Source organism: Ctenocephalides felis, unplaced genomic scaffold, assembly GCF_003426905.1.
Source record: "Ctenocephalides felis isolate EL2017-DRISC unplaced genomic scaffold, ASM342690v1 CF-g0.4_SCAFFOLD_03570, whole genome shotgun sequence".
Classification (NCBI taxonomy): Eukaryota; Metazoa; Arthropoda; class Insecta; order Siphonaptera; family Pulicidae; genus Ctenocephalides; species Ctenocephalides felis.
Genome location: NW_020539724.1, coordinates 12,665,600 through 12,691,540, shown reverse-complemented (window position 1 = coordinate 12,691,540; position 25,941 = coordinate 12,665,600). Strand labels below are relative to the sequence as shown.

The window sequence follows — 25,941 nt, the reverse complement described above, 5'->3', positions numbered from 1 at the left end:
CCAAACTTTACAAAAATGTAATATATTCGCAGTCGGTAGGATTCGAACCTACGCTCCCAGAGGGAATCTGATTTCTAGTCAGACGCCTTAACCGCTCGGCCACGACTGCTTGTTTGGAAAGAACATATCGATAGATTTCTTGGCAAGATATAAATTTAAACTAGCTGTAAGTGGAATTCTGTCTTAAGGCAATTAGGGCATCGTGCCTTAAGGCAAATTGCTGGAACTTTTCGTACCGCAATTCAAAATTCGAGTAATTAAAAATAATCAATAAAAGTTGATCAATGATTTGAAACTTTTAATAGAATTTCGAACCATATTAAATCATTCTATCTTAAATCATTTATTTTGAAATATTTTGGAAATTCTGAACTTTTTTTCAAGACAATCGTACTGCTTTAACTGCATAAAGACGAAATATCAAAGCGCTGGTACACACTGATACGGAACCCATAGGAATGTAAACAAAATTTATACTTATTGTCAAAATCTCTATAAAATATCTGATAATTTGATGTGCATATGTCTAATGTTCATTTTTGACCGCCAAATGGCTCATTTTTTACTTTTCCCTCCATATCTCCAAAGTCGTTAGACCTGCCATTCCAAAAATTTGAGCAGTTTTTCATTTAGTCAATACAAATAAAATGTTTTTTGAATTATTCAAACCGGTTGATCCGTGTTCCCGAAATCGTCGACGAAAATTTGTATCCGAACATACATACATACACGCACACACACACATATATCCACTGTTTCGAAGGTATGCCAAACTGTTCAGAAGGTTTTGAAACGTAAAGATCTATAAAAAATTTCATTTTCGATTTTTTTGCGATTACTATATCTTGCCCTACGGGAATTTAAAAATTGTATTTTAATTAGTACCTAGTTGCATATAATGTTGAAACTCCACATATCGTTCTAGTGCTGAATATAATACATTTTTCTAACTTAAAAATTAATATTTATATTTTTAGAAGATTTAAATTATTATTTTTTTTATTTATATATGCCCAAAAATTACCATTCTTTTTAACTGTTTCAATATTTTATCAATTTTTATTCGTGGTCCATTAAGAACGCATACTTGCTTATATAGTGTTATTTTTGTAATCGGACTGCCTATCAAAATCGGGGTCATCAAACGAGAACACGTTGCTCAACTGACATGCATTCGTTGCAAAAATTGTCACCACATAAATTATACTGGTATATACGAGATTAAAATATGTATATCGAAGTTAATATAATTGCCATAAACGCAAAAAGAAATCACTAAATTGATTACTAATTTAAATGAAAAATATGAAAATTAATTATATATACATATACTGATTTTTTATAAATCGTGTATGTTTTTCATGTCAAATTTTATTCCACAAAGAAATTTAAACTTCTAGATTATCTTATATCCCCTGTGACATATTTAATATTTATTTCAAATATTCATTTCTAATGATCTCCATAAATCAGATAAAGCGCCGAGTGTGTTTCGTGCACAGTATAACGAATAAATTTAATCAGAAGTGTGTATAGAAATGCTGAACGTAAAAAGCCCATTTTTATTGTACACATTTATAACGAGTTATATCAGTGTCGAACATCTTAATTTTTTTGAAGCATAATAAAATGCATTCAAGTGTTTGCGCATTTGTTTCTTCCTTTTGGATTTTTTGATAAATTCCACGGGTCACACCGATTGTTTTTGGTCGAATGACGAAAAAGAAGGTAGAACTGATTTTAGAGGCACTTTGACCCTGATTTTGTAATAATTGAAATTGGTTTTGCACTAAATTACAAAAACATTAAGTACAGTTGTAGTTACTCTATATTTTTCATTATAATAATGAACTTTTAGTTAGTTTTGTCTTACGGCAAGCTGCAGGAATTTCCAAATAATTGTGTGAATAATTGGCATGATCAATAAGAATTATAAATATTGTTTCGATAAAATTTTAAAATTTTGACATGGCTCTTTTTGCAAAATTTTAATGATTATTTATAGTTAAATCACTTTCATAAAAAAGAAACTAGTGAATCCAGAAACCAAATTGAACGTGCCCGATAATTTGCCTTAAGATATCAAATGATTTTTCTATCTAATCTTACCTATTATTTTTTTTAATATTATTCAATTTGGGTGGCGCCCATTTTTAAAAAAGACTTCCACAAGGATTTGTTCGGATTCTGAGACATTGAATCATGATGACCCGAAACTTGGACCTCAAAGCATTTTGCTTTATATGAAAAATCTGTCGTGTTGCTACGAACGACAGATTATGTGTAAAGATTTCAATACGATAATCGAAATATATGTCTATTATGTTGTTTTGATGATATTTTACTGCTGGAATGGCTTTTTTCATTTGTTTTATAAATGAGATTCTAGAATTCAGGCAGGACTTGTTTCTGATAATATATTGCGATGCGTTTCATAAGAAATAATATAGACGATTTGTAAAGAGATATAATAAATATATTTTTATTAATTTGTGTAAATGTATTGGTTGGTAAATGTATCTTCGTTGGTAGTGTATCTTCTTTATATATAGAATTTGTTGTAACGGTGTTCAACATATATCCAATTGTACAAAGTTGTTTAATGCTTATTTTAAATCCAATTAGTAAAATTTATTAACATTTAAACCATTTCTGTTGTTCAACTAAGAATTCAATAAAACATCGCTTCACAAACGACTTTTTAGTTGAAATCTATTCCATAAACTCGGTTAGCACATGGTTTGAACTAATTTAGAATTCATATACATGGTTTTTATTTATCCCTTGGGCATTTTGGACTGAACAGAATTTACTTTTAAACATATGATGGTCGTAAATTAAATTGGAAGCTTTATAGACTGCATAATGTTGAGAACATTTAAAACTATATTATTTTGTGAATTTGCAATATAAACGGTAAGAACTGTGTTTAACAAAAAGTACATCATAACAGAATATTACGATTTATGACTTTTTTCAAAATTTGATGTTATATGAACAACATTAGAAAAATATCTTAAAATAATATAATATACCTTTAATTCTAAATAACACTAATTTCAAAATCTAAGTTTTGGCTAATATTAAAATTAATTTATTTTCAAGACTAATAACTTAAAAAATTACAAAATTTTATTGAATATTTATGAAACAAGGAAGTATTGCAGGATGTAATGAAAAAAAAAAGAAAATAAATGTCTGTCATTAAAATATACTGCGGACAAGTGTTTACTCGCGAGCAAGGATATTTTTTTACTCAAGTATCCCAAGGGACAAATAAAATTGTAAGTTGGACCGATACAATTGGTTTTCTGTTTAAGTTGTCACAATTATAAAACGTGTTTTTAAATAAATTTATTTCTTATGTTTTGTTGATTACAATGATGATAAATATAGAATAACTAGAATTTATATATTGTAAAAGTTCTTTATATTAATTATACGAATTAAATTTATCAAGTTGCTGTAGAGCTTACAATGCTAAAAATATTTTAGATTCTTCAGTTTTGTACAAATTTGCCAACATGTTACTCGTGCTTGAAAAATAGTTTATATGCAATACATTATTGTTCGAAAATACTGCCAAACTTTAATGAATTTTTATAAAAATTAATTATAATTAGCCACTTGCCGTAGGCCTGCATATTTCAAGAGATTTGTTCACACCATGCACTTTATCAATTTACAGAGGCATTTAATTACAATGGTCGCAAGACAAATTTGTCGCAAATTTTGCAAAAATAGGATGTTTCCGCCCGGGATCGAACCGGGGGCCTTCCGCGTGTTAGGCGGATGTGATAACCACTACACCACGGAAACCTACAGTTCTTTGGCTACTTTACCTTTGCAGACTATGGATTTTTAATTTGTCTCCCAAAACATAATTTTTGGTGTATTTTTCAAAAGATGGGCTCGTCCGGGATTTGAACCCGGGACCTCCCGCACCCTAAGCGGAAATCATACCCCTAGACCAACGAGCCATGGTAATAGGAGTATATTACCGCAAAATCGCTGAAATTGAATTGTTCATATAAATAATTATGAAGTATTTTAAATTATTGCCAAAATATCATGTTTCCGCCCGGGATCGAACCGGGGGCCTTCCGCGTGTTAGGCGGATGTGATAACCACTACACCACGGAAACACATATTTCTACAACATACAATTAAAATTGCAATAATTTGCATACTAGGCCCACATTGTATTTATGAATTAACACAGTGTTTCTATGCTGATTCGGCAAAAACGTAACAATTCGTACCAGCAAAGTAAGAAAAAACGATATTTATTAATATTTGTTCATGTATTGATATTTATAAGTAAATTTTATTTTATTTTGCAAAAGTATTAAATATCAGTATTTTTAATTTGTAAAATAATTATTCACAATCAGAGTACCTGTAAATGATACAAATATACACTATATGAAAATTTCTTAATAATTATTTTATTTTGGCATTCAATAACACATTAGAATGCTTTACTAGACATTCTAAATGTGTTGTCGATTGGGTTATATTTACTTGCAATGACTTTGTGACTTGATGAGCCCTTTTGTTGAAATTATTTATTTAGCTGTTCAAATATCGGAGCACCATTGCAAGGCTGAATATATTGTAAACAAAAATTCTTTGCCAATCTAGAAAAACATAAATATAACTTTGGTTCCTAGGCCGTCTCACTTTATTTTTAATAACTTTCCGAACGAGAAATTTATGTTTTTGCTAGGAAATCCGATTTGCTAATTCTATCTTTTCTGGACTTTTCAAGTCTTCATGAATCGTTAATTCTGAAAGCAACTTGGTATAGTTATAGATAACCTATGAATTAATATAGATTTCCAATTGATTCAGTAATTAGTAAGTTACAACTATTTTCATATTACTTCCCAGGGCACAATTATTATAAAGAATATTAGGATAAGTTTCATTCAGTTGATCAATAAAAATAATTAAATAAAATTGAATTTTGGTTCCTGATACTATGATGTACAAACACTCACAACTGTTCGTGTTTGCGATGTAAGCAGGCGTGTAAAAATTCTAGGTCAATCTTCCAGCAAGCAAATCGTCGGTGCTAAAAATTTACTTTTTAATCTAAAAAATGATATTGTTAACGTATAAAAGTTTGTGCTTCCAAAAGCAATGTTAATAACAAATTCCTACATGTGTTTTTCAAAATTAAAAATATTGCTGGGCTCGTCCGGGATTTGAACCCGGGACCTCCCGCACCCTAAGCGGAAATCATACCCCTAGACCAACGAGCCGTTGAATAGAGAAGCGATATTTATGAAACTGTTGTTATTATTAAACAACTTGTAAATATTTGTTTATTGCTAAAATATCATGTTTCCGCCCGGGATCGAACCGGGGGCCTTCCGCGTGTTAGGCGGATGTGATAACCACTACACCACGGAAACCACATATATAATTAAAAAATTAAAAAAATAATCATAATAAATGTATTATTATTGAGCCAAATATGCAAAATGCTGCAATTTTAATTAAGTAAAGAATGTAATGATAATCTGGTTCCTACACGCGTATATTGATATATTACATGTCATAAATTTTATATAATCCAAGGGTGCACCCTTTCATAATTTAAAATTCAAAATAAGCCACTTTCTACTTACCTTTAGGGCCATGCGACAACTTGTTTTCGGCCTTGTATACCATCAGGGGGCGTAGCTCAGATGGTAGAGCGCTCGCTTAGCATGCGAGAGGTACCGGGATCGATGCCCGGCGCCTCCAACCTTGATTTTTCCATTTTATATTACCAATTTATTAACAATTCTTTCTTATTTTAATAAATAAAAATTTTAACATATTTAAAAATATTGGATTTCCTATATAGTATTTTACATTAAAGTTTTCACAAATATTATACTCCAACCTTGACTTTTCCATTTCATATTACCAATTTATTAACAATTCTTTCTTATTTTAATAAATAAATATTTTAACGCATTTAAAAATATTGTATTTCCTATATAGTATTTTACATTAAAGTTTTCACAAATATATATACTCCAACCTTGACTTTTCCATTTTATATTACCAATTTATTAACAATTCTTTCTTATTTTAATAAATAAATATTTTAACATATTTAAAAATATTGAATTTCCTATATAGTATTTTACATTAAAGTTTTTACAAATATATATACTCCAACCTGGATTTTTCCATTTTATATTACCAATTTATTAACAATTCTTTCTTATTTTAATAAATAAATATTTTAACATATTAAAAAACATTGAATTTCCTATATAGTATTTTACATTAAAGTTTTCACAAGTATATATACTCCAACCTGGATTTTTCCATTTTATATTACCAATTTATTAACAATTCTTTCTTATTTTAATAAATAAATATTTTAACATATTTAAAAATATTGTATTTCCTATATAGTATTTTACATTAAAGTTTTCACCAATATATATACTCCAACCTTGATTTTTTCATTTTATATTACCAATTTATTAACAATTCTTTCTTATTTTAATAAATAAATATTTTAACATATTTAAAAATATTGAATTTCCTATATAGTATTTTACATTAAAGTTTTCACAAATATATATACTCCAACCTTGATTTTTCCATTTTATATTACCAATTTATTAACAATTCTTTCTTACTTTAATAAATAAATATTTTAACATATTTAAAAATATTGAATTTCCTATATAGTATTTTACATTAATGTTTTCACAAATATATATACAACTATAATTTTCAATATTTCAATTATCCTTTATTTTTGAATAGTACATTATATTACTTTTGCTTCCTGATGATATCCTGATTATTACAAAAATCATTCACAATGTATTTATAATATTCAAACAGAATATATCTATATCATTAAGTAACGGAGTCTATTCGACACAGCATCCAACATGATCAAAATTTAAACTTTTAAATTACAGATTCTATTATGATTTAAATTATGATTTATTTTATTAACTTGTCAATTTAACTAATCCTTGACTATGAACTTGTTTTGATTATTTTAGCTTATAAATTTACCGTATTTGAAGCTCAGACACAATATTTTGTAAGTGCAACACACCTTTCGATCACAGATGGTGCAGCTATTTTGGAAATGTTTAAAACCGAAAAGAGGCGTCCACCTATGATCAAAAAGTATATTGCACGTACATAAAATTCTGTCTGAACATGATTTGTGGTAAATATATAGGCTAAAATATTTAAAATATGCTAATAGCCTACTTGGCGCTATTAATCGTGCGAAATTTGTGCAAATTCAATAAAGCGTGTTTTGCATGATATTTGCGCAAACTTGCGATCGAATGCTAGTAACGATAAAAATACGAATGTTTAAGGGTAATTTTGATAAATATGTCACATAGCCTTTTTAACTGAATATTTTAAATATTTTCTGCCTGCATATTATCAATTTATTATAATTTTTTTAAAATATTAAAACGTATTAAATAGCAAAAATATTTTTTTAAACGATATTAAATCAAATCCATTCAAAATATCTTATATGGTATTAATAATTAATTTTAATATGACATAATTTATAGTAAATAGTAAACAAAACTATCATTTTTATATAGAATTAGAGATAAATGAATTGATATTATTAAGAACTTCATCTTATAACTTAAATTAATTCACATTTAAATTGAAAATAAAGAAAACATGAATTCTTAAGTTCAATAGATTTCAAATCACTTAATTTCTTAAGTTACTAATAAACATTATATAGGTATATATTAATGATTTATTTAATGGGTAATTTTTTTGAATATCTCATTATGAGTAAAGCTGTAGTTAATATATTTTAGTGGGCGAAGTTAATTATTATACTGTTTATATGAAAAATATAAAATAATTCACATGATTAATTTGCCAAACCATTCTTTATTATTTGTCTGATATAGTAGACTGCGTGGCTTCAATTATTATTTATCTAGAGTTTATCACCTTTATTATAAAGATAAGAACATGGCAAAATTGTATTTGCAAAATATAAACCAGTATCATAATATTATTACATGTAGTAGCAGAAATTTTGCAAACTCGTCAATATTTTAAAATTGACAATGAATATCAGAAATATTTTAAAAGTGATTTGTATTCTAAGTTTATACAAGATTAGTATAGAAGCAAAATGCAGTATTAAAGAAAATGAACCGTTTAGCATTAAGTGTAACGGTTTCCAGAATTACTTAGATCTTGACCAGAATTCAAGTATCAAGAAAATCGAGTATGAAAATTTGAATGCGCCGATCTTGCCTGCAATAAAAACTTACGCTAAGGTAAATACATTTATTTGCAATAAATGTGGATTGGAGATTTTGTATGGAAAAGATTTTGATTATTTGAAAAATTTATTATATTTGGATTTATCATACAATAGCATAGCAGAACTGGAACCAGTATTTGCAAACGTAAATAGCCTGGATGTGCTGAATCTTAAAGGTAACAAAATTAAACATTTGAGTCGCAGAATTTTTGCAGATATTCAAAAACTTAATGTCTTGGACTTGAGCGAAAATAAAATCCGTATTTTGCACAATGCCACATTCATGTTACCAGACTTATCAACACTTATATTGAGCGATAATGCTATCTCCGACATTGATGATAATACTTTTCTTGGATTAGAATCGTTGACTGATCTGTACTTGGCGCGCAATAAAATTTATGATTTGAGCGAAAATTGTTTTCGCTACAACAGTCAACTAAATGTTTTAGATTTATCTGGTAACAAATTGGACGAAGTTCCACTGAAAACGTTTTCCAACTTGCGAAAGTTGCAGTTTCTTTACTTGAATGGAAATAATATAAGGTCGATACAAAAACGACTATTTTATACCTTGCATGATTTACAATATTTAGATATAAGTGCAAATAAAATATCGAAATTGTCTGACAGTATTTTCAGAAATAATATGAAACTAGTCAGTTTAAGTATGGGTTATAATAAAATAAATCAAATATCTTCTAAAACTTATCAAGGTTTAGATAATTTGAAGCATTTGTATTTGCAACATAACGAATTGGTTATTTTGAACGACAGTGTTTTTGAACAACTGACAAATCTGCATACCTTGAATTTAGCTTTCAACAACATAGAGTCAATATCAAGAAAAGCATTCAAGGGCCTAGAAAATCTGTCAATTTTGGTACTGACTGGTAATCCTATATCCATTCAGGATGTACCTTTGTTACCTAAAAGACTGATAGACATATATATTCATCATTGCTCAGAGTCTACAATTTATATACAAGAATATTTTGAAATTTATCCAAAATTAAGACATTTATACTGCGTGGAAGAAGTTTGGGTCGAAAGGCTTGATGGTTTAGTAGTAGACATAAGCGCAGATTCTGGACAAGCCTTAGATTCTGCTCAAAGTGATAAGAAGATAACATCAAGATTTTATGCTAACGTATTGGTAAATAATTCTATTACATACTTAATTATGTTAATAAAAATATCTAGAGCTTTTCAGTATGAATTTTTGAAAGCAAATGATATATTTATTTTTCTAACAGACTTCGGTAAAAGTACCAGTTAAAAGGATTTTTCTACTAGTAATTATTGCTGTAGCTGGATTAGGTACGACTTTAATAGTAATGGCTTTGATTTTCTTTTGCATCAAATTATCCAAGAAATACGAGAAGGAAAAAACGTTATGTGAATTAGATTACTCTACATATAAGGACTATAAAGGTAGATTTCATTATAATTGCAATGAACAATAAAATCATTTATATTTCTGCTCCTCATTAACTGTGCAAGTACGTTCCATTTTTATTGAGAGTGTTTTGAATGAATGGTGATGGGAAGTAAAGTGCTTTCTTCTAATTGTTCGAGTCGTTTTAATTACAGTAACGACTTTGTGGCCTTGACATGAAATTCTAAATGTTTTATATTGTACAGAATTCAGTACATCGCAAAAATTTTGACTTGCTTTATTCTTGCTTTGATTTGCAATCAAATGTGCTGAAATATATAATTTTTATAAAAGTATATAGCAACATGATAAAAGATTATTGATATAGCATGGTAAAAGTTCATCCATATCATTTAGGGAAAAATCACTCTTTATATTTTAATGTCAGCAAATTTTGAGAGTATCTATTAACAAAGCATAATCATTTAAAAACTAATTATCGTACATAAGATTCATCATGTTAAGTATGTCTCTAATTTCCATTCATACAGAAGCCGATTCATTGTGTTCTATTCTATTGATAATTACATATAAATGTATTCAATCAAAACGTCAAACGCAAATTATTATTTTAATCATAAATCAGATATAGAATCAATTAAAAATAATCGCAATCATATTGAAAATTGAAAATAAAAACGTGTTAATAATAGCGCGAAAGTAATTGGGCCATCACCTGCGGCCAATTTATTTATCTAAGACTTATCAACTCGGTTTCGCGAATAGAGATTGATGAGCATAATTTAGATTGAATACCAAATTTCCATTGAAACAACATTTAATTTTTTACTTTTATCATTCAATTTGTAGCGCGCTTGATATTTGTGATATATTTCAGATAGATTTTATCATTCGAACATTTTGGCCTAAAAATAACATGAGCACTTTAAAAAATATTTGATACTTGCCTCATAATAATGTTGACCATATTTGCTTATTTATAATCCAGGTCGGGAAGGAAATGGTTAATATAAATAAAAACTAGTGGTGTATGGCATCGTGCCTTAAGGCAAATTGCTGGAACTTTCCGTACCGTAATGAAATATTCGAGAAATTTTAAACGTTTTCAAATATTTTATTACAAATACTGTAACTTTCATTATTTTTGCTATCTTCTCATATCTGAGTAAATCAAATGTAAATCATAAATCAATTTATGATATATAGTCACATAGACACAGTAACATTCTAAACGCATTTGCAAATAATTCTGTGCGACATTTTCACTTATACTGTGCTTAGCTTGGCGGCATTTTTACATTTTTCAATAGTTTTCACAAAATTGGAAAAGTGCTCCAGTACATAAACAGTCTAAACGTACTTGGGTAAATATTTGTACCAGAGTGGCGCTTAGACTGTGCTCAGCTTGGGTAATTTTTTGAATTTTTAATCCATAGAAAAAGATGTAATAATTTTTTTAGATCATTCAAATCGGACGCTTAGTTCACCCAAAAACTGCCATTTTTGCACATTTAGCTCTGTATCTTCGAAATGGCGGGACCTGTCTTTGCCAAAAACTAATCACCTCTTCTCGCAATCATTACAAATTGAATGTTTTTTGGATCATTCAAATCCGATACTCCGTTCTCTCAAAACTTAGTTGACTCATTGAGTACATAACTTTTAATATTTTTTTAACTATAGATATAGAATATTTTCAGTAGTTGTTTTCAGTTTTAAGCCCTACATAAAATTTTGTATTTTTTTCTATAATTAACTTGAGTAAGTAGAGAGTTCATCTTCGCATAAATTTCTTAAAGTTTCTTTATATTCGTCTCTGAAGAAGTTCAATTTTTTCCTATAATTTTACGAGTTTGAACTATCCTTTACCTAGTTAGTCATTTCATTAGTCGAGGAAATGGAAACGTAACGAGTGCGAGATCAGTGTCAGTGCGACTGCAAACTATCTCCGAAGACTCGGAGAAACCGTGACTGATTATCGGCTTAAAAGGTACGACTCGCATAATCGCACCAAGATCGCCTTTGCCGGGATGTCGAGATTATTGATTTCTTAACCTTAGTTTACTCATTAACACTTTGGTATAAACTCGAATGATGTTTCTATGAATCTGTTATTCTCAATCTCATAGCCACATAGAAATATATTTCTATACCCCTGATTTCATCAACAGGATTTGTGTGAATTTAAATGAAACGAGATAGTCTGATATTCATTGTTTGCCAAAGCTTTATATTTATCATGTAGCTTCATCATTATTATTATTTGCTCATTTATTTATTTTTTCATAAACTCTTAAGTCAATCTGCTATATTGATATAAAAAAAATATTGCAATTTTTTTTTTCATTTATTTATTTATTTATTTATATATACATTATTTTCATATCTCAGTCAGACAGAAGTGCCTGGTATGAGAGATTATGAAAAATAGTTTTCATATTTTATATATACATTTCATTTGACTATTTCATTAATATAATATCTATTATAATTAAAATATCTTTATATATAACTCTTCAGTCTTCTTTGTCTTCAATTTCCTTATAGTATTTCTTTATTTTTCTTTTAAATTTATCGTCATCATTGGCTATCTTAATATCGTTTGGCAATTCGTTATATATTTTGCTAGCACTCCATATGACATTTTCTCTCAAATTCTCAAATTTAAAGTATGTAATTTTAATTTTATTTAAGTATTCTATTTTATTGCTCATTTATTTATTTTCTCATTAATTCTTAGATCAATCTGCCATATTAATATAAAAAAATATTGGAAAATTTAGAGTAAGTAATTTTAATTTTGATTGAGTATTATATTTGTATTGCGAAATTATCGTTTGAATTTCGAATCATATTTGAAAAGGCGACGTTTATCAATAATCATTTTGTTTTTCTTCAAAAGATAATGATATCGCAGCAAGATATGCCGTGTACATAGCTAATAAAATTTTTGAAATTGATATATATCAGTACATATTGAATTGGAATATTATCGTTTTCTGTGGAAAACAGCTATTTATATATTTAATTTGATAAAACAAATGTTTAAAGAATAGATACGTAGAGTACAGTAAAGTAGATTTCTTCTAAAAAATTTAAATATTAACTGTAATTTATAATACTTTATTATACACAATTTTCCACCAAACAAAAACATCGAAAACAATCCAACTATTTACTAAATTAAAACTTATAACAATTTTATTCAATCATGTACCTGAATTTTATCTTGATAATTGATTATATGTGTTATATTATTCAAATTATTGTTTTCATAAAATTATGTATTTTCAATTTATAACTAAGAAACAAAGTAGTAAGTTAAAGAATTTAACGAAAGATTAAAGAAAGATTTAAAAAGTAATGTTCTCAATTAATGCAAAGCAAATCACAAGTTTTAGCAAAGAGTAACTGAAATATATCCAATTGATCAAAATTAGTAATAATAAAGACTCACGACACATAAAATTATAAATTAGGCAAAAGAATCAGGCTAAGGTTTCTGCTATCAATAAACATGTTTTTGATAACAATCGTCCGATTGTTGGACTTGAAGTTTTTAACTTCTGAAGATGTAGAAATTTCGGAGTTGTAGAAAGTGTTTTTTTACAATTTGCAATATTTGGGATCAAATAGTGTAAAAAATCGTCTTTAAAACAACACAGAATCTAAGAATCAGGCCAACCTATCACTTCCATTCTCGGTCTTCAGAATTTGAATATCATCCATCACAGTTGGGCTTCCATCAAAATCAATTGCAAACATTCAATATCATCGTGCACGCTGCCTCACTCTGCTTTTGACCCAGAAATCAATAATGACTGAATTTTTAATTCTTTTGATTGATATAAAAAATGAATGTCATTGAAAAATATTCGTTAAGATCTTTTTGAAGTGCTTTTGATATCGGAGAAAGTAAGATTTATTTACTTTTTCTTGAAGCAAAGCAGCTGAATCATTTTTAATTGCTTGCTACAATAAAAACAAATCATTATGAATAATGAGTAAATTGACAGTTTGGGATTTTTGTTCGCACTTATTTACGAATTTTGATTTTTAGAACGCGAGATGATGCCTATGGATATCCAACATGAATTTTTGGGTAAATATGAACCGAGTTTTAACCATACAGTGGAATATGTCAAGATTAATGTGAAATAGAGTACAAAAATGTAGAGGGAATTTTGTGATATTAGTTAAGTAATGAACAATCATAATAAGATAATTATAATAATCTATTTTAGTATTATATTTTTGTAAATAATTATATTTTTATAACAAAAGTATTATTGAGCTACTGCATATATTATGAAGTTGTACCGTTAATATTATATATTACATTAAATTAAACCTAGTTTTACAACTTTGAATTGCAGGTTTATTATTTCTAGAGTAATAATTACATGTGGTTAATATACGACAAAGAGGAAGAACAAAACGAAATGCGAATTTATACCCAGGGATTTATTATAATTAAAGGATTTTCTTATTATTGAGTCATAATATTAATGAAGTCGTACCAGACAATATCATTTAAATTAAACCAACACATTTAATTTTAAATTATGATACTCATCTTAATAAAATTTTATAGTTTTTACGTTAATTTCAAATTTAATATTTCAAAATGCAAAATCCCGTTCAGAGAGCATTAAAACATAGAATTTCTGATATGATTGGATTGGATTCCTCACATTTTGCTTATCTTAATAAAATTGTAAGAGCCATTAAAATCATAAACTTCAAATAATTGCTAACTTTCTTCTCAGTGCATGCTCTACCTTTCTGGAACTATAGTATTATTTAGTGCTGTGTGCAAAATATAGATAACTGAATCTGAAAATTTTGTAAAATTAATATATTGATAACAAAATTCAATTTGAATACACACATAGATAAGAAATTTATATGAGGTTCAAAACCCTGAGAATATGCACGTTTTAGCAAAAGTTTTAAAGCATCATTGATGAAAATATTTATTATTTGCGTAGCGAAATAAAAAAAATGTATGACTTCAGCGATGTATATTAATTAATAACATTAATAATGAGCATTCATTCACAGAAAACTGTTATACAGAGTCAGGTTTTCAATACACTTCAATACTTTTCTACAAAGGAGGGCTTCTCAAGTCGACCGATTTAAAAAAATCAAATTCTTAGTTCAACAAAAAGTCTTAATTCTTCTAAACTTGAGGCAATTGTGTTATTATTTTTTATTGTGGTCCTAAAAAGTTTAAATGAACTTTAAATTAATAAAAATTAACCACAATAGCGGATGGTTATAATTTCACCAAAGCTCTAGGTTACGCTTAAAAGCTCATATTTTCCAAACCACATGAGATTTTTAACTTCCCGTAGGGCAAAATGAAAATTTTTAAATATCTTTACGTTTCAAAGGTTTCTGAGTATTTTGGCATACCTTAAAAAAAACGGATGTATGTGTGTGTATGTGTGTGTGTATGCATGTGTGTGCGTGTGTGTGTGCGGATACCAATTTTCGTCGACGATTTCGGGAACACCGATAAACCGATTTGAATAATTCAAAAAATATTCGATTAGTCTTGATAAGGAGACGTGGTGATTAGTTTTTGGCAAAGGCAGATCTAGCCGCCCCGAAGATACGGGGCAAAAAGTGCCAAAAACGGTAACTCAGTTTTTAAGAGAACGAAGCATCTGATTTTAATAATTCAAAAAATATTTCACTTGTATTGACAAGATGAAAAATTTATTAAATTTTTTGGAAGGCAGGTCCAGCGGTTATAGACTCTATATAAAAATAAGTTAAATAATGTCATTTGGCGGTCAAAAATGTTTATTGGCCATATGTACATCAAATTATCAAATATTTTACATTTTGTGTAAATTTTTTTGTGTTCCGTACCAAGATTTTTAATTACCGTACGGAAAGTTTCAGCAATGAGCCTTAAGGCACGATGCCATGCACCCCACTAGTTAAATTTTTTTACAACAATTAATAAGTTCCTGTATATTACATAGTGAAGCAGAAACACATATGCAAAACTGTTGGACAATCATAGATTTGTTTAATATCGAGTTATTTCGTTCGTTCCGAATAGTTTGTGTGCACTACATAAAGCATTTGCTGACGGTGATACTTAGCTGGTTATTGCATAGTTCTTGTGCAAAATGTACGGCCATTTAGAAGGCTCGTGCGGCCGCACATGATGTTTGCGCGTAATAACGGTACGGGCTCAAAAGACGAAACGCCCGTGCCCGAGCCCGTGCATCGCGGGCAGAACGCACTCGAGCGCGATCGCGCTGCCGGAAACAAACAGATTGGCGAGGAAATCGTTGCCAAAAAACTATACAAGATAATGGACTAGTTTCTTTTTATCTAACTATACCTCATCGTTGATTACACATGATTTGCCTCAAAGGCAGGTTTAATAGCACACATTTTGTATGCATTTACATTTAAGCAAATTATTAATATCTTTTAATTTATCACAACTTGTTTGACGTTTCTTACTTTAGACAAATTTTGCATTGTAGTACTAACTCTTGCAATTGTTAAGTAGGTTACTTGGTAACCCAATCGTTGAGGTCAGGTGCGAAATCCCGTGTTCAGCAGACATTAACTTTTAGTAGGCAACAAATATCTCTTTCGCAATAACTATCCATACGCTTCTAATATTGGAACTTTAATTGTTATGGAAATACTTTTTTATATAAAGGATATAATTTGACAAACTAATAATTAAACTGTCATTAAAAACATCTATTTTAAATTGATTATACATTTTAATTGATGTATGTGTGTGTGTGTGCGGCTACAAATTTTCGTCGACGATTTGCGGAACACGGATGAAGCGATTTAAATAATTCAGAAAACATTCGATAAGGAGACGTGCTGATTAGTTTTTGGCAAAGGCAGGTCTAGCCATTCCGAAGATATGAGGCAAAAAGTGCCAAAAGCGGTAACTCAGCGTTTAAGAGAACGGAGCGTCCGATTTGAATAATTCAAAAAACATTTTACTTGTATTAACAAGATGAAGAACCGATCAAATTTTAATGAAGGCAGGTTTAGCGGTTTCGGAGATCAAGTACAAAAAGGAAAAAAAATGCCATTTGGCGGTCTAAAATGATCATTAGACATATGCACATCAAATTATCAGATATTTTATAGAGATTTTAACAATAAGTATAAATTTTGTTTACATTCCTATGGGTTCCGTACCAATGTTTATCCGTTAGATGGCGACGCGGCGCTTACGTGCTTTGACATTTTGTTTCTATGCAGTTAAAGCAGTACGATTGCTTTGAAAAAAAGTTGCCTAATTTCCAAAGTATGTCAAAATAGAGAAAACATTTTTTTTCAAAAAAAGTAATTTTTTGTCAATTTCATAGTTTCTCAAAAACCTAATTTTTTCGAAGTAATTTTTTTTCAAAAATGTTAATTGTTTTTAAAAAAAATAATAATATTTGGTACGGGAAGTTCCTGCAATTTGCTTTAAGGCACGATGCCATACGCCCCACTAGTCTTGTTCTTTATATTAAATACAATAAGCGCCTGATTGTTATACTGGTATTTCTATTATCTTGCGGTAAAAATTGTCGGTTGTCGAGATCCGCATCCTATGAGAAAATATATATCACTTGGTCGTCACAAAGGGCTACCGCAATGTAATAATGTACGTAGCATCATATAACAATCACAATATAACACGAATTTAACGCCTCTCATAATTTTAAACCGTGTCTACGCGTCAATTTCTCACAGTGAACAACAGCGAGATCTATTGCAGCGTAAAAGTGCATCATTTTTCCCTGTCGGAACGCGACGCTGGTATTTTGCGTCAATATGCTGCCCGTCATAATAATAATATGTGCGGTAATTGCGAATGATATGCATGAAAGAGTTTCGTTACGTCTTTGTCAGTGAGCGGCAGCGTACGATAGCACGAGCGGCGGAGCTTGAAGCTAAATAGCGTCTCTTATGCTATTTATCACGCTGATTTTAAATTATATTAACAGTATGTTATCATTAGCATGTTTGTGCACCGCAAAACTAACAATCGCTGCTTTCTAACTGTCAAACAATGTGCTATTCAGAAGCCCCGGCTATCTTGACTCGACTCTCTTCTTGTGTTTTAGATGCTTACTTCAAAAATCCCAAATCTTAATTGAAATTCTGTGGAAAACATTTGTGGGGAAATCAAGCAGGCTAGTGATTGTTGAAAAACAATTGGACGTGTCATATTTTGATATCGTAATATTTTTATAATCAATAAATTTTATATATTTTTTTACAAGTGGAGTTTATACTTTCATATACATTACGACATCCCACACATTTACTGAAAACGGGATTAGAAATTATCCTATTAGGAAAGGAAATAATAACTAGTGGTGTATGGCATCGTGCCTTAAGGCAAACTGCTCGAAATTCCCGTACCGAAATTCGAGAAATTATATACGTTTCCAAATATATTACTACAAATACTGCAACATTCAATATTTTTGCTATCTTGTTATATCTGAGCAAATCAAATGTAAATCATAAAACAATTTATCTCCAGAACATTAACAGTCGTCATTTCATTTCGAATTCAATTTCAAAAAAATAATTTCAAAAGAATAATTTACACAAAATTAAAAAAGTGCTCCCGTATAGTCACAGTCTAAACGCATTTGCAAATAATTCTGTGCGACATTTTCACTTATACTGTGCTTAGCTTGGCGGCATTTTCACATTTTTCAATAGATTTCACAAAATTTGAAAAGTGCTCCAGTTCATAAACAGTCTAATAGCACTTGGGTAAACATTTGTACCAGAGTGGCGCTTAGACTGTGTTTAGCCTGGGTAATTTTTTGAATTTTTAATTCAAAATTACAAATTATTTTATAGTAAATAAAAAAAGTAATAATTTTTTATCCTCAAAAGCAATTGTTTTGTCAATACAAGCAGAAAGTTTTTTAGATCATTCAAATCGGACGCTCAGTTCACTCAAAAACTGCCATTTTTTGCACATTTAGCTCTGTATCTCCGAAACCGCTGGCCCGGCTTTTGCCAAAAATTAATCACCACTTCTCCCCGTCATTACGAATTGAATGTTTTTTGGATCATTCAAATCCGATGCTCCGATCTCTCAAAAACTCGATTTCTATTTTCTGCACTTTTTGCTCCGTATCTCCGAAACGGCTGGACCTGCCTTTGCCAAAAACTAATCAGCACATCTCCCTATCAATAGGAATCGAATGTTTTTTAAACCATCCAAATCGGTTGATCCGTGCGCCCGAAAACGTGGACGAAAAAATGCGGACATACAAAACACATCCATTTTTTCTGAGGTATGCCAAAATGTTCAGAAACGATTTTCGGTCCATTACTATAACTACCCTACGGGAAGTTAAAAATATTTGTTGTAGGAGGGTGAAAATTTAGGGTTGCGTGTGTGACACGAGATTTTTTTAACAACTTGGTTAAATGTCATATGATTTTTTAAATATTTTTGCAAATTAGATTTGTTATAAGTAATATAATTTTAACAGTTACTATCAATTAACAATATTACAACCACTTATTTATCGGTATCTCATCTACCATAAATCATTTCACGTTCTTATTACTTCATATTGCGTGCAAGATTTCAATTTATTATAAAATAATCTTTATCGCACCATTATCCACTTTTTACAATAATGAAAACAACGGATCAGCCATAAAGTTTTAAAATCAAATCATAGTTTCATGAATCAATTACACATTCGTTTATTACTTTCCGCTCGAGGTGGAATCGTCTACCGTCCACTATAACGTCTTTACGGTAACATCAACATGTCAGTATGCAGATGGATGCAAATTATTTATTATCAGAATTTTCAATTACCAAAGTGCTGCACATCTTTAAAACAATAAACATGCAATTCCGTTACGCGAGGTAAAAGATAATTCTGATATAGATATAGGTATATTTTCATTATTTTAAAAATGAAGTAATTAATTAGATGCCAATTGATGATTAAAGTTCCTATAAATATTGCAGCTGGCTAATATGTATCCCATAGCTTATTTGACATTAATCTTGACATCCCATTAATGTGTCACTATAGAACAGCTGACTTTAAGACTTCTTGTCATGAATCATACATACATAAAGATAAAATGAGTAAAATTCACGTCGCTCCGAGTATATTTCATACGGACAGCTGACTATTGTTCCTGCGGTGATAAAATCAATCATAAATCATCGGGAGCACCGAGTTAAAATTATATGGAAATATGTGTGTATGTACAGTTTATGCTTTATGCAATAGAAGCACCAACAGTTTTTTGTGGGAATAGATCAAGCAGAAGTAACTAGTTAAAGAAATACATTTATGGTAATTGTAAGATGAAAAATACCTGCGCGAATAGATTGGACTGTCAATATTAGTTCTGATCTGTAAAATCAACATTTCGATTCTTATTATACATATAAATATTAATTTTAATTTTATTATTTTTAACATATTGATATTAATTTTATTAAAGAATATATGCGAACACATGATGATTAGTGCAATACCACATATCATCGAGGAATATTTTTCAAATCACATTATAATTTATTATATAAATAAAATTGGATTGAGTATTAAATTTGTTGCACTGTAAATGAAACAGTGAGCTAATATAAACTAAATTGGCAATTTTTAACTTTTACAATAAGTTGAAATTATGTTTAATATAAAATAAACATGCAATTTTTGGAATAATGAGTATGCTCTATAGCCCCACGAGTTGCAGTTTAAAATGTATGGAATCAAAAGCATTTTTACAAAATGAAATTTATGTATGGGATTCTACATAAATTTTGCAAAAATGTTAAAGTGGAAATGGAAAATGTGTAAAATTTATACAAAATTATTTAATGTAGAATATTTTTAGCAGCAACTTAAATTTAAATTGAAATTAAGGCCGCGCTGATGATCTTTCCCATTTCCCTTAATTTGTGATTAGCCAACCACAAGTTCATAAATATCTTTTAATTAAAAAATGTGGTTAAATATCGATAAAAAAATCTCTGTTCTTATGTTCCTGTTTTACATACTAAAGTATAAAAGGCTTTGCTTCAAAAGAAATATGAATCTATCGTATCGATGTTACACATGATCGGTAAAAAGTAAATTGCATACTTTATGCATTTCAATAGCGTTGGAAATGGCAATTGTCGTATTATTTACAATAATGCAACTGGTTGCAAGATAGATGTAATCATAGATATTACACAATATTATTATTGGCAATTGTTATTATCATTATTATTCTTATCTAAAATCTTCAATAAAACAGTAGAGATCATATTCTTCTATTGCTACGGTATTTGCTACATTTTTTTCAGTCCATACAATTATCATGTAGATTTCAATAAAATATGTTTGGTAATTTTATTTCACAAAAAAAAATTATCTGCAATTTGTTTTAAACTTTTAAATTTTTGACAAAATATGCTATTTTATTATTCATAAATATTCGATTACCATATATAAAATGGTTTGCTACTAATCAAAATAATTCATCCGTAGATTTTGCTCCTGTAATAAATCATAACGCTTGCGGTATCAAAGATAAATATCTAATGATTGAAATATATAATAGATAGTTTGCAGAATGCTACAAACTGTAATATACAGTTTTATGCAAGTTAGCTGAACCTTATTTAGTGTTTAAGCTTAAATGTTTACTTAATAATAGATAATTGTTGGAAATTGTCAATATTTATTGTTCCGTGTTTGAGATGCAAATATTTAGTATAAAAATATTGAAATTGGAAAATATTTATTTAAGTGAATACAAACTAGCAAAACTGAAGAAGAGTTTATAAAAACAATATTTGCAATAATTAATTTCTAGTTTTTAAACAAATCTACAAGAGCTTTATACTTCTGAAAAAGGTATGTTATCTCCATAACTTTTTAACGAAACGAAAACGAAAATTTATATCCGCACACTCCCACATACACGCACATACATACATACAAACATACATCCATTTTTTCTAAAGTATGTCAAAATGTTCAGAAGGTTTTGAAACGTAAAGATATATAAAAAAAATTTCGATTACTATAACTTGCCCTACGGGAAGTTAATAAATGTTTTGTAAATTGTTAATGAAATAGTTTTTTAGTTGAATTAAATATATGTTAGTCTTTTTACATTTCATCAATAATAATGCGACAGTAATTTACAAAAACTAAAGACAAAAGTGCATGAACAAATCAGATTGCACGTCCGTTCATCTTTGACAGACCAAGAGTATATTTTTCTCATCTCCGCACTGATTGAAACAAGAAACGTTTCCTCATACCATAACTAGTTTGATATATACAAATACATGCACTCTATAATGTAAAGATACTTTTGAAATAATAGAATAGAAGCATATACACGATTATTAATTCTATTGATTTATTCAACTGCATAACCAAACCAAAATAACCAAAGGTTAGTTAATATTATACATTTTATTTTTAATTTCCGAAAAATTTGTATAAAATATATGAAGTACATATAATAAATAGTACATATAATAAATAATGAATCATTTTTTTTCTAATTATTCAAACCAATCTGCTGGATTCAATAATAAATACGTATATTTTCTTTTTCTATATAAAATGTAAATTGCATAATTAAGATTCAAATTACACTGTGAGTATGCATTTATCGATTTGATTCAGGTTACTGGAACTTGTTAAATTTCATAGCAAATGTTCAATCAAGATCTTAATGCAACGATGTTGATCGATTTGCTTCGATCTTAAATCGACGGAAATATACTAACATACAAAAAACATTTGTATACATTAAAATCTTCGGATCACGAATATGGTTTCAATTATTGATATATCACAAATAGCATCAATCTCTTTGAGTTGGCTGGATCAGGGATTACCAAACTTTTATAACATAATAATAATATAAATTAATTTTACTATACTCAACCACTATTTACTTCTATTTTTTTTCATTTCAATTCCTAAAATTAAAGTTTTAGAACTCTATTTCTACGTTTTTACGGCATATTTTTTCAATTCGATACCTTAGTATATATAGGTAGTAAGTAATAGACAAAATAATTAATTCAGTAACAAAGGTTACCAGCCTGATTCATATTTAATGTCCTGCATGATTGATTTATCAGCTCTTCATAAATTATTTGGCTCCTTCCCAAAGAAGCTGAAAAATATTAGTCTGTTAGTATAAAAGTATCAGATAATACATAAAAGTTATTGGAAATTATGAAGGCACAATTTTTTGCTTTTTGCATCCTCATCAATGGTTTTTTAGCAGATGTTTTACATGATATTATCAGAAGTAGTTTTCCGCCTTTGAAAAGATGCACACACGTGTTGGCTTTCAATAATTATAACATGCACGTGCTTGAAATATTTCACAAGGATTCGTATTCGATTTTAATTACATTAAATTTGACTTTAACAATCGGTGATAAGTTTATGTCAAATAATTGCGAAGATTTTGTGATAGAATGCGAAAACGAGCAGGATTTATTCGATGTGGTGGAGTATTTAAAAATATTCGCCAAAAGCGATTTTAAATTTGCAAGTAGGATTTTAATTGTGGTGCACGGTTTGGAAAAAATGGAAGATAACAGTGAGGTTACAATTGAGTTAGCAAAATTACGGCTTAATATTTTAGTCATCCGACAATATTTATTTGATTTTTCGGATAAAAAGCTTCAAGTTGAAGAAGATGGCGAAGAATTGACAATGTTAAATGCTCCTTTGCTTAGGAAAACTATAGTTTACGACGTTAAAGAATATACACGCAATCCTAGAAGACTCAGACGATTATTTAATGAACAAAAAGAATTTTTAGATTTGGGAATGATCAATAACAGCACTTTTCGAGTTAGTTTATTCGAATGTCCACCTTTTGTAATATACGTAGATGAACAATTAGACGGCATAGAGTACAGAATAATAAAAGAAATATCTAAATCTTGGAAACTGCATGTAAATCGCAGAGATTATTCAGAAAACATTTCAAATCCTTGGTCAACAGTTATTGAAGATGTCGTGCAAGATTATTCAGATTTGGCAATGTGCTCAATTTGGCAAAAGAATACAAACTATTCTGTGATAGACTTTAGTCATGAATATAGTTCGTTGTGTGCTACGTTTTTGGTACCAAAACCTACTTTGATCAACCCAGCAACTTATTTATTTTTACCTCTGAATAGATTAGTATGGATTGGTCTTATCGTGGCTATTTTTGTAGCAATGGGTTGGTTATATCTTGCAGGATCTTCTAATAAAATGTAATAAAATAGAAATTGTATATAATCTGTTGAATATTTATAGTAATTGTATTTCTTCAGGTTAGAAAATTCATCTTGGAATTCCACTCCCTATGGAAGCATAGTCTATTGTTTTCTGAGTGTTATTGAAATGGCTACTTTGCACGGATTAAATAATTTTCCTAGACAGAAAATGTCTTTTAAGATTATGATAACATTCTGGATGGTGACTTGCATATTACGTAAATTATTTATTTAGATTAATCTCTAGTTTTTATCTGCACAAATCCCATTTTTACTATTTGTTTCAGTAACTACAGCGTATTGTAGTGGTTACACCAGTTTACTTACTGCTCCTCAGTATGGGAAAAAAATTGACACCCTGGAAGATTTTCTACAGCAAGGTAAATGGACTTATACGGTGTCCAACAACTATTGCTGTAGAAGTATTAAAACTCACATTTAAAATTTAATTTTAAAGGTGTTTTCTGGGGAGATTTGCATACCAATGGATTTTCACAATGGAGCGATAGTGAAAATATGAAAGACTTTATAAACAGGCGCGTCTTCAAAGATTCTTTAGAAGATTTACAGCACAGTATTATGGGAAACAAATATGGAGTTCTCGTGAAACGTCTTGGAATGGATTATGTGACGGATACTGAACGACTACAGAATGTCTCAAAATATTTGTCTTGTATGAGCGAATGTTTAGCACAGTACTTTATTGTTTTTGCCATTCAGAAAAATTCTTATTACAAAGACATGATTAATAAGAGACTCATTGGTTTATTGCAATCAGGAATAATTGGTCATTGGCAAACTGATATTATAAACAAATATAGAATTACTTATATGAATGATTTTTTCGGAGTTAACAAGAACAAGAACACTGAACCGTTTTCTTTATCTTTAGGTCATACTAAAGGCGCTTTTTTGCTGCTTATTGCAGGATTGTCTTTGGCTAAAATTATTTTTTTAAATGAAGTTTTTGGACTTATTCAATTCCATAGCAGAATTAAATTAAATTAACTCATTTTCAACATTTTCATATTACATGATATATTATTTACAAATTACTATTTTTTGGTCTAAAAATAAGTTGATTGTCAAGGTGATTTTGAATATTAGATTTGCTGGATTGTTACCGGGCACCAAAGACCTACACACGAACAAAAAATTCATTATTTACGAACAGGCGTTCGAGCATTTATTGATAGGTGGAAAACCCTTAGCCAAATCGAACAACCCTGATATGTAAACATGGGGTATGTCAAAGTGTCGTAATGAGAATTTTACATTTTCTATGGAATAAATAACATGTCTATCGATTTATGTATATAATTGTAATATCTAATGATGTTTGTTCATGTTTTAAGAATATACAACTTGTTCAATTTTATTAAAAATGTAGCAATTCATTACTTATTTTTAGTGTTTATGGCAAGAACTTGAACTATTCAGAATAAATTTATTTTATTGAAAATATTACGTATTCTATCACCAACTGCAGTGCATATTTTATGCAGCAATAATTTTGGCAGTGTAAACTAAAATCTAAAATCTATTAAAATATTGAATGGTAGAGTCAATATGTAGATAATATGTAGAGAAATTACCAAATATGTAACAAATCATATTGTTTTCCCTTGCCAACGCCTGGAGTAAATAATTATGCAAACGCGCATTTGAACTAATGGATCCGTTAAGTACCAAAGCACAAGAGATTATCTGAAATGTCTTTTCGAATTGAATAAAACTGTTTGACAAATCAATTATCTTACGACAGTTTGATATATAAATCTTTTTTTGTTAATAGCGGTACCAATAATTGATTAAAGAGGCGTGAGAAAACATTGAAACGTTAGATGAGAATTTTCAATAATAATTTTTGCCAAGAGACCGTTTTCCAGAAAAGATTTCTAAATATTTCGGGCCAAGGATAATTTTTGACATGGAAATCCGTCACTGCGCCAACAGTTTTAT

At 29.1% G+C, this 25,941-nt stretch overlaps 1 protein-coding gene and 7 non-coding genes across 8 annotated transcripts; 2 read left to right on the top strand and 6 right to left on the bottom strand.

Annotated features, from left to right (window-relative positions):
• Positions 1–27: 27 nt before the first annotated feature.
• Positions 28–109, bottom strand: Trnas-aga. The gene has a single exon. It is a non-coding gene; the product is annotated as a tRNA-Ser (tRNA).
• A 3,637-nt stretch (positions 110–3,746) lies between these two features.
• On the bottom strand, positions 3,747–3,819 carry Trnav-aac. The gene has a single exon. It is a non-coding gene; the product is annotated as a tRNA-Val (tRNA).
• Positions 3,820–3,908: 89 nt separating this feature from the next.
• Trnap-agg lies at positions 3,909–3,980 on the bottom strand. Its single transcript has one exon. It is a non-coding gene; the product is annotated as a tRNA-Pro (tRNA).
• Positions 3,981–4,072: 92 nt separating this feature from the next.
• Positions 4,073–4,145, bottom strand: Trnav-aac. Its single transcript has one exon. It is a non-coding gene; the product is annotated as a tRNA-Val (tRNA).
• A 1,050-nt stretch (positions 4,146–5,195) lies between these two features.
• Positions 5,196–5,267, bottom strand: Trnap-agg. Its single transcript has one exon. It is a non-coding gene; the product is annotated as a tRNA-Pro (tRNA).
• Positions 5,268–5,347: 80 nt separating this feature from the next.
• Positions 5,348–5,420, bottom strand: Trnav-aac. The gene has a single exon. It is a non-coding gene; the product is annotated as a tRNA-Val (tRNA).
• A 261-nt stretch (positions 5,421–5,681) lies between these two features.
• Trnaa-agc lies at positions 5,682–5,754 on the top strand. The gene has a single exon. It is a non-coding gene; the product is annotated as a tRNA-Ala (tRNA).
• Positions 5,755–8,049: 2,295 nt separating this feature from the next.
• LOC113383405 (leucine-rich repeats and immunoglobulin-like domains protein 3) lies at positions 8,050–13,864 on the top strand. Its single transcript, XM_026621672.1, has 3 exons — positions 8,050–9,446; positions 9,547–9,724; positions 13,750–13,864. The coding sequence occupies exons 1-3, from the start codon at positions 8,088–8,090 to the stop codon at positions 13,848–13,850; spliced, it is 1,638 nt and encodes a 545-aa protein (XP_026477457.1). The 5' UTR covers positions 8,050–8,087; the 3' UTR covers positions 13,851–13,864.
• The last annotated feature ends 12,077 nt before the right edge of the window (positions 13,865–25,941 follow it).

Coding starts and splice junctions, on each gene's coding strand:
- LOC113383405 (XM_026621672.1), top strand. CDS start 8,088: ATGAATATCAGAAATATTTTAAAAGTGATTTGTATTCTAAGTTTATAC. Junction 9,447..9,546: donor GATTTTATGCTAACGTATTG/GTAAATAATTCT, acceptor TTTTTCTAACAG/ACTTCGGTAAAAGTACCAGT. Junction 9,725..13,749: donor TACATATAAGGACTATAAAG/GTAGATTTCATT, acceptor TTTGATTTTTAG/AACGCGAGATGATGCCTATG.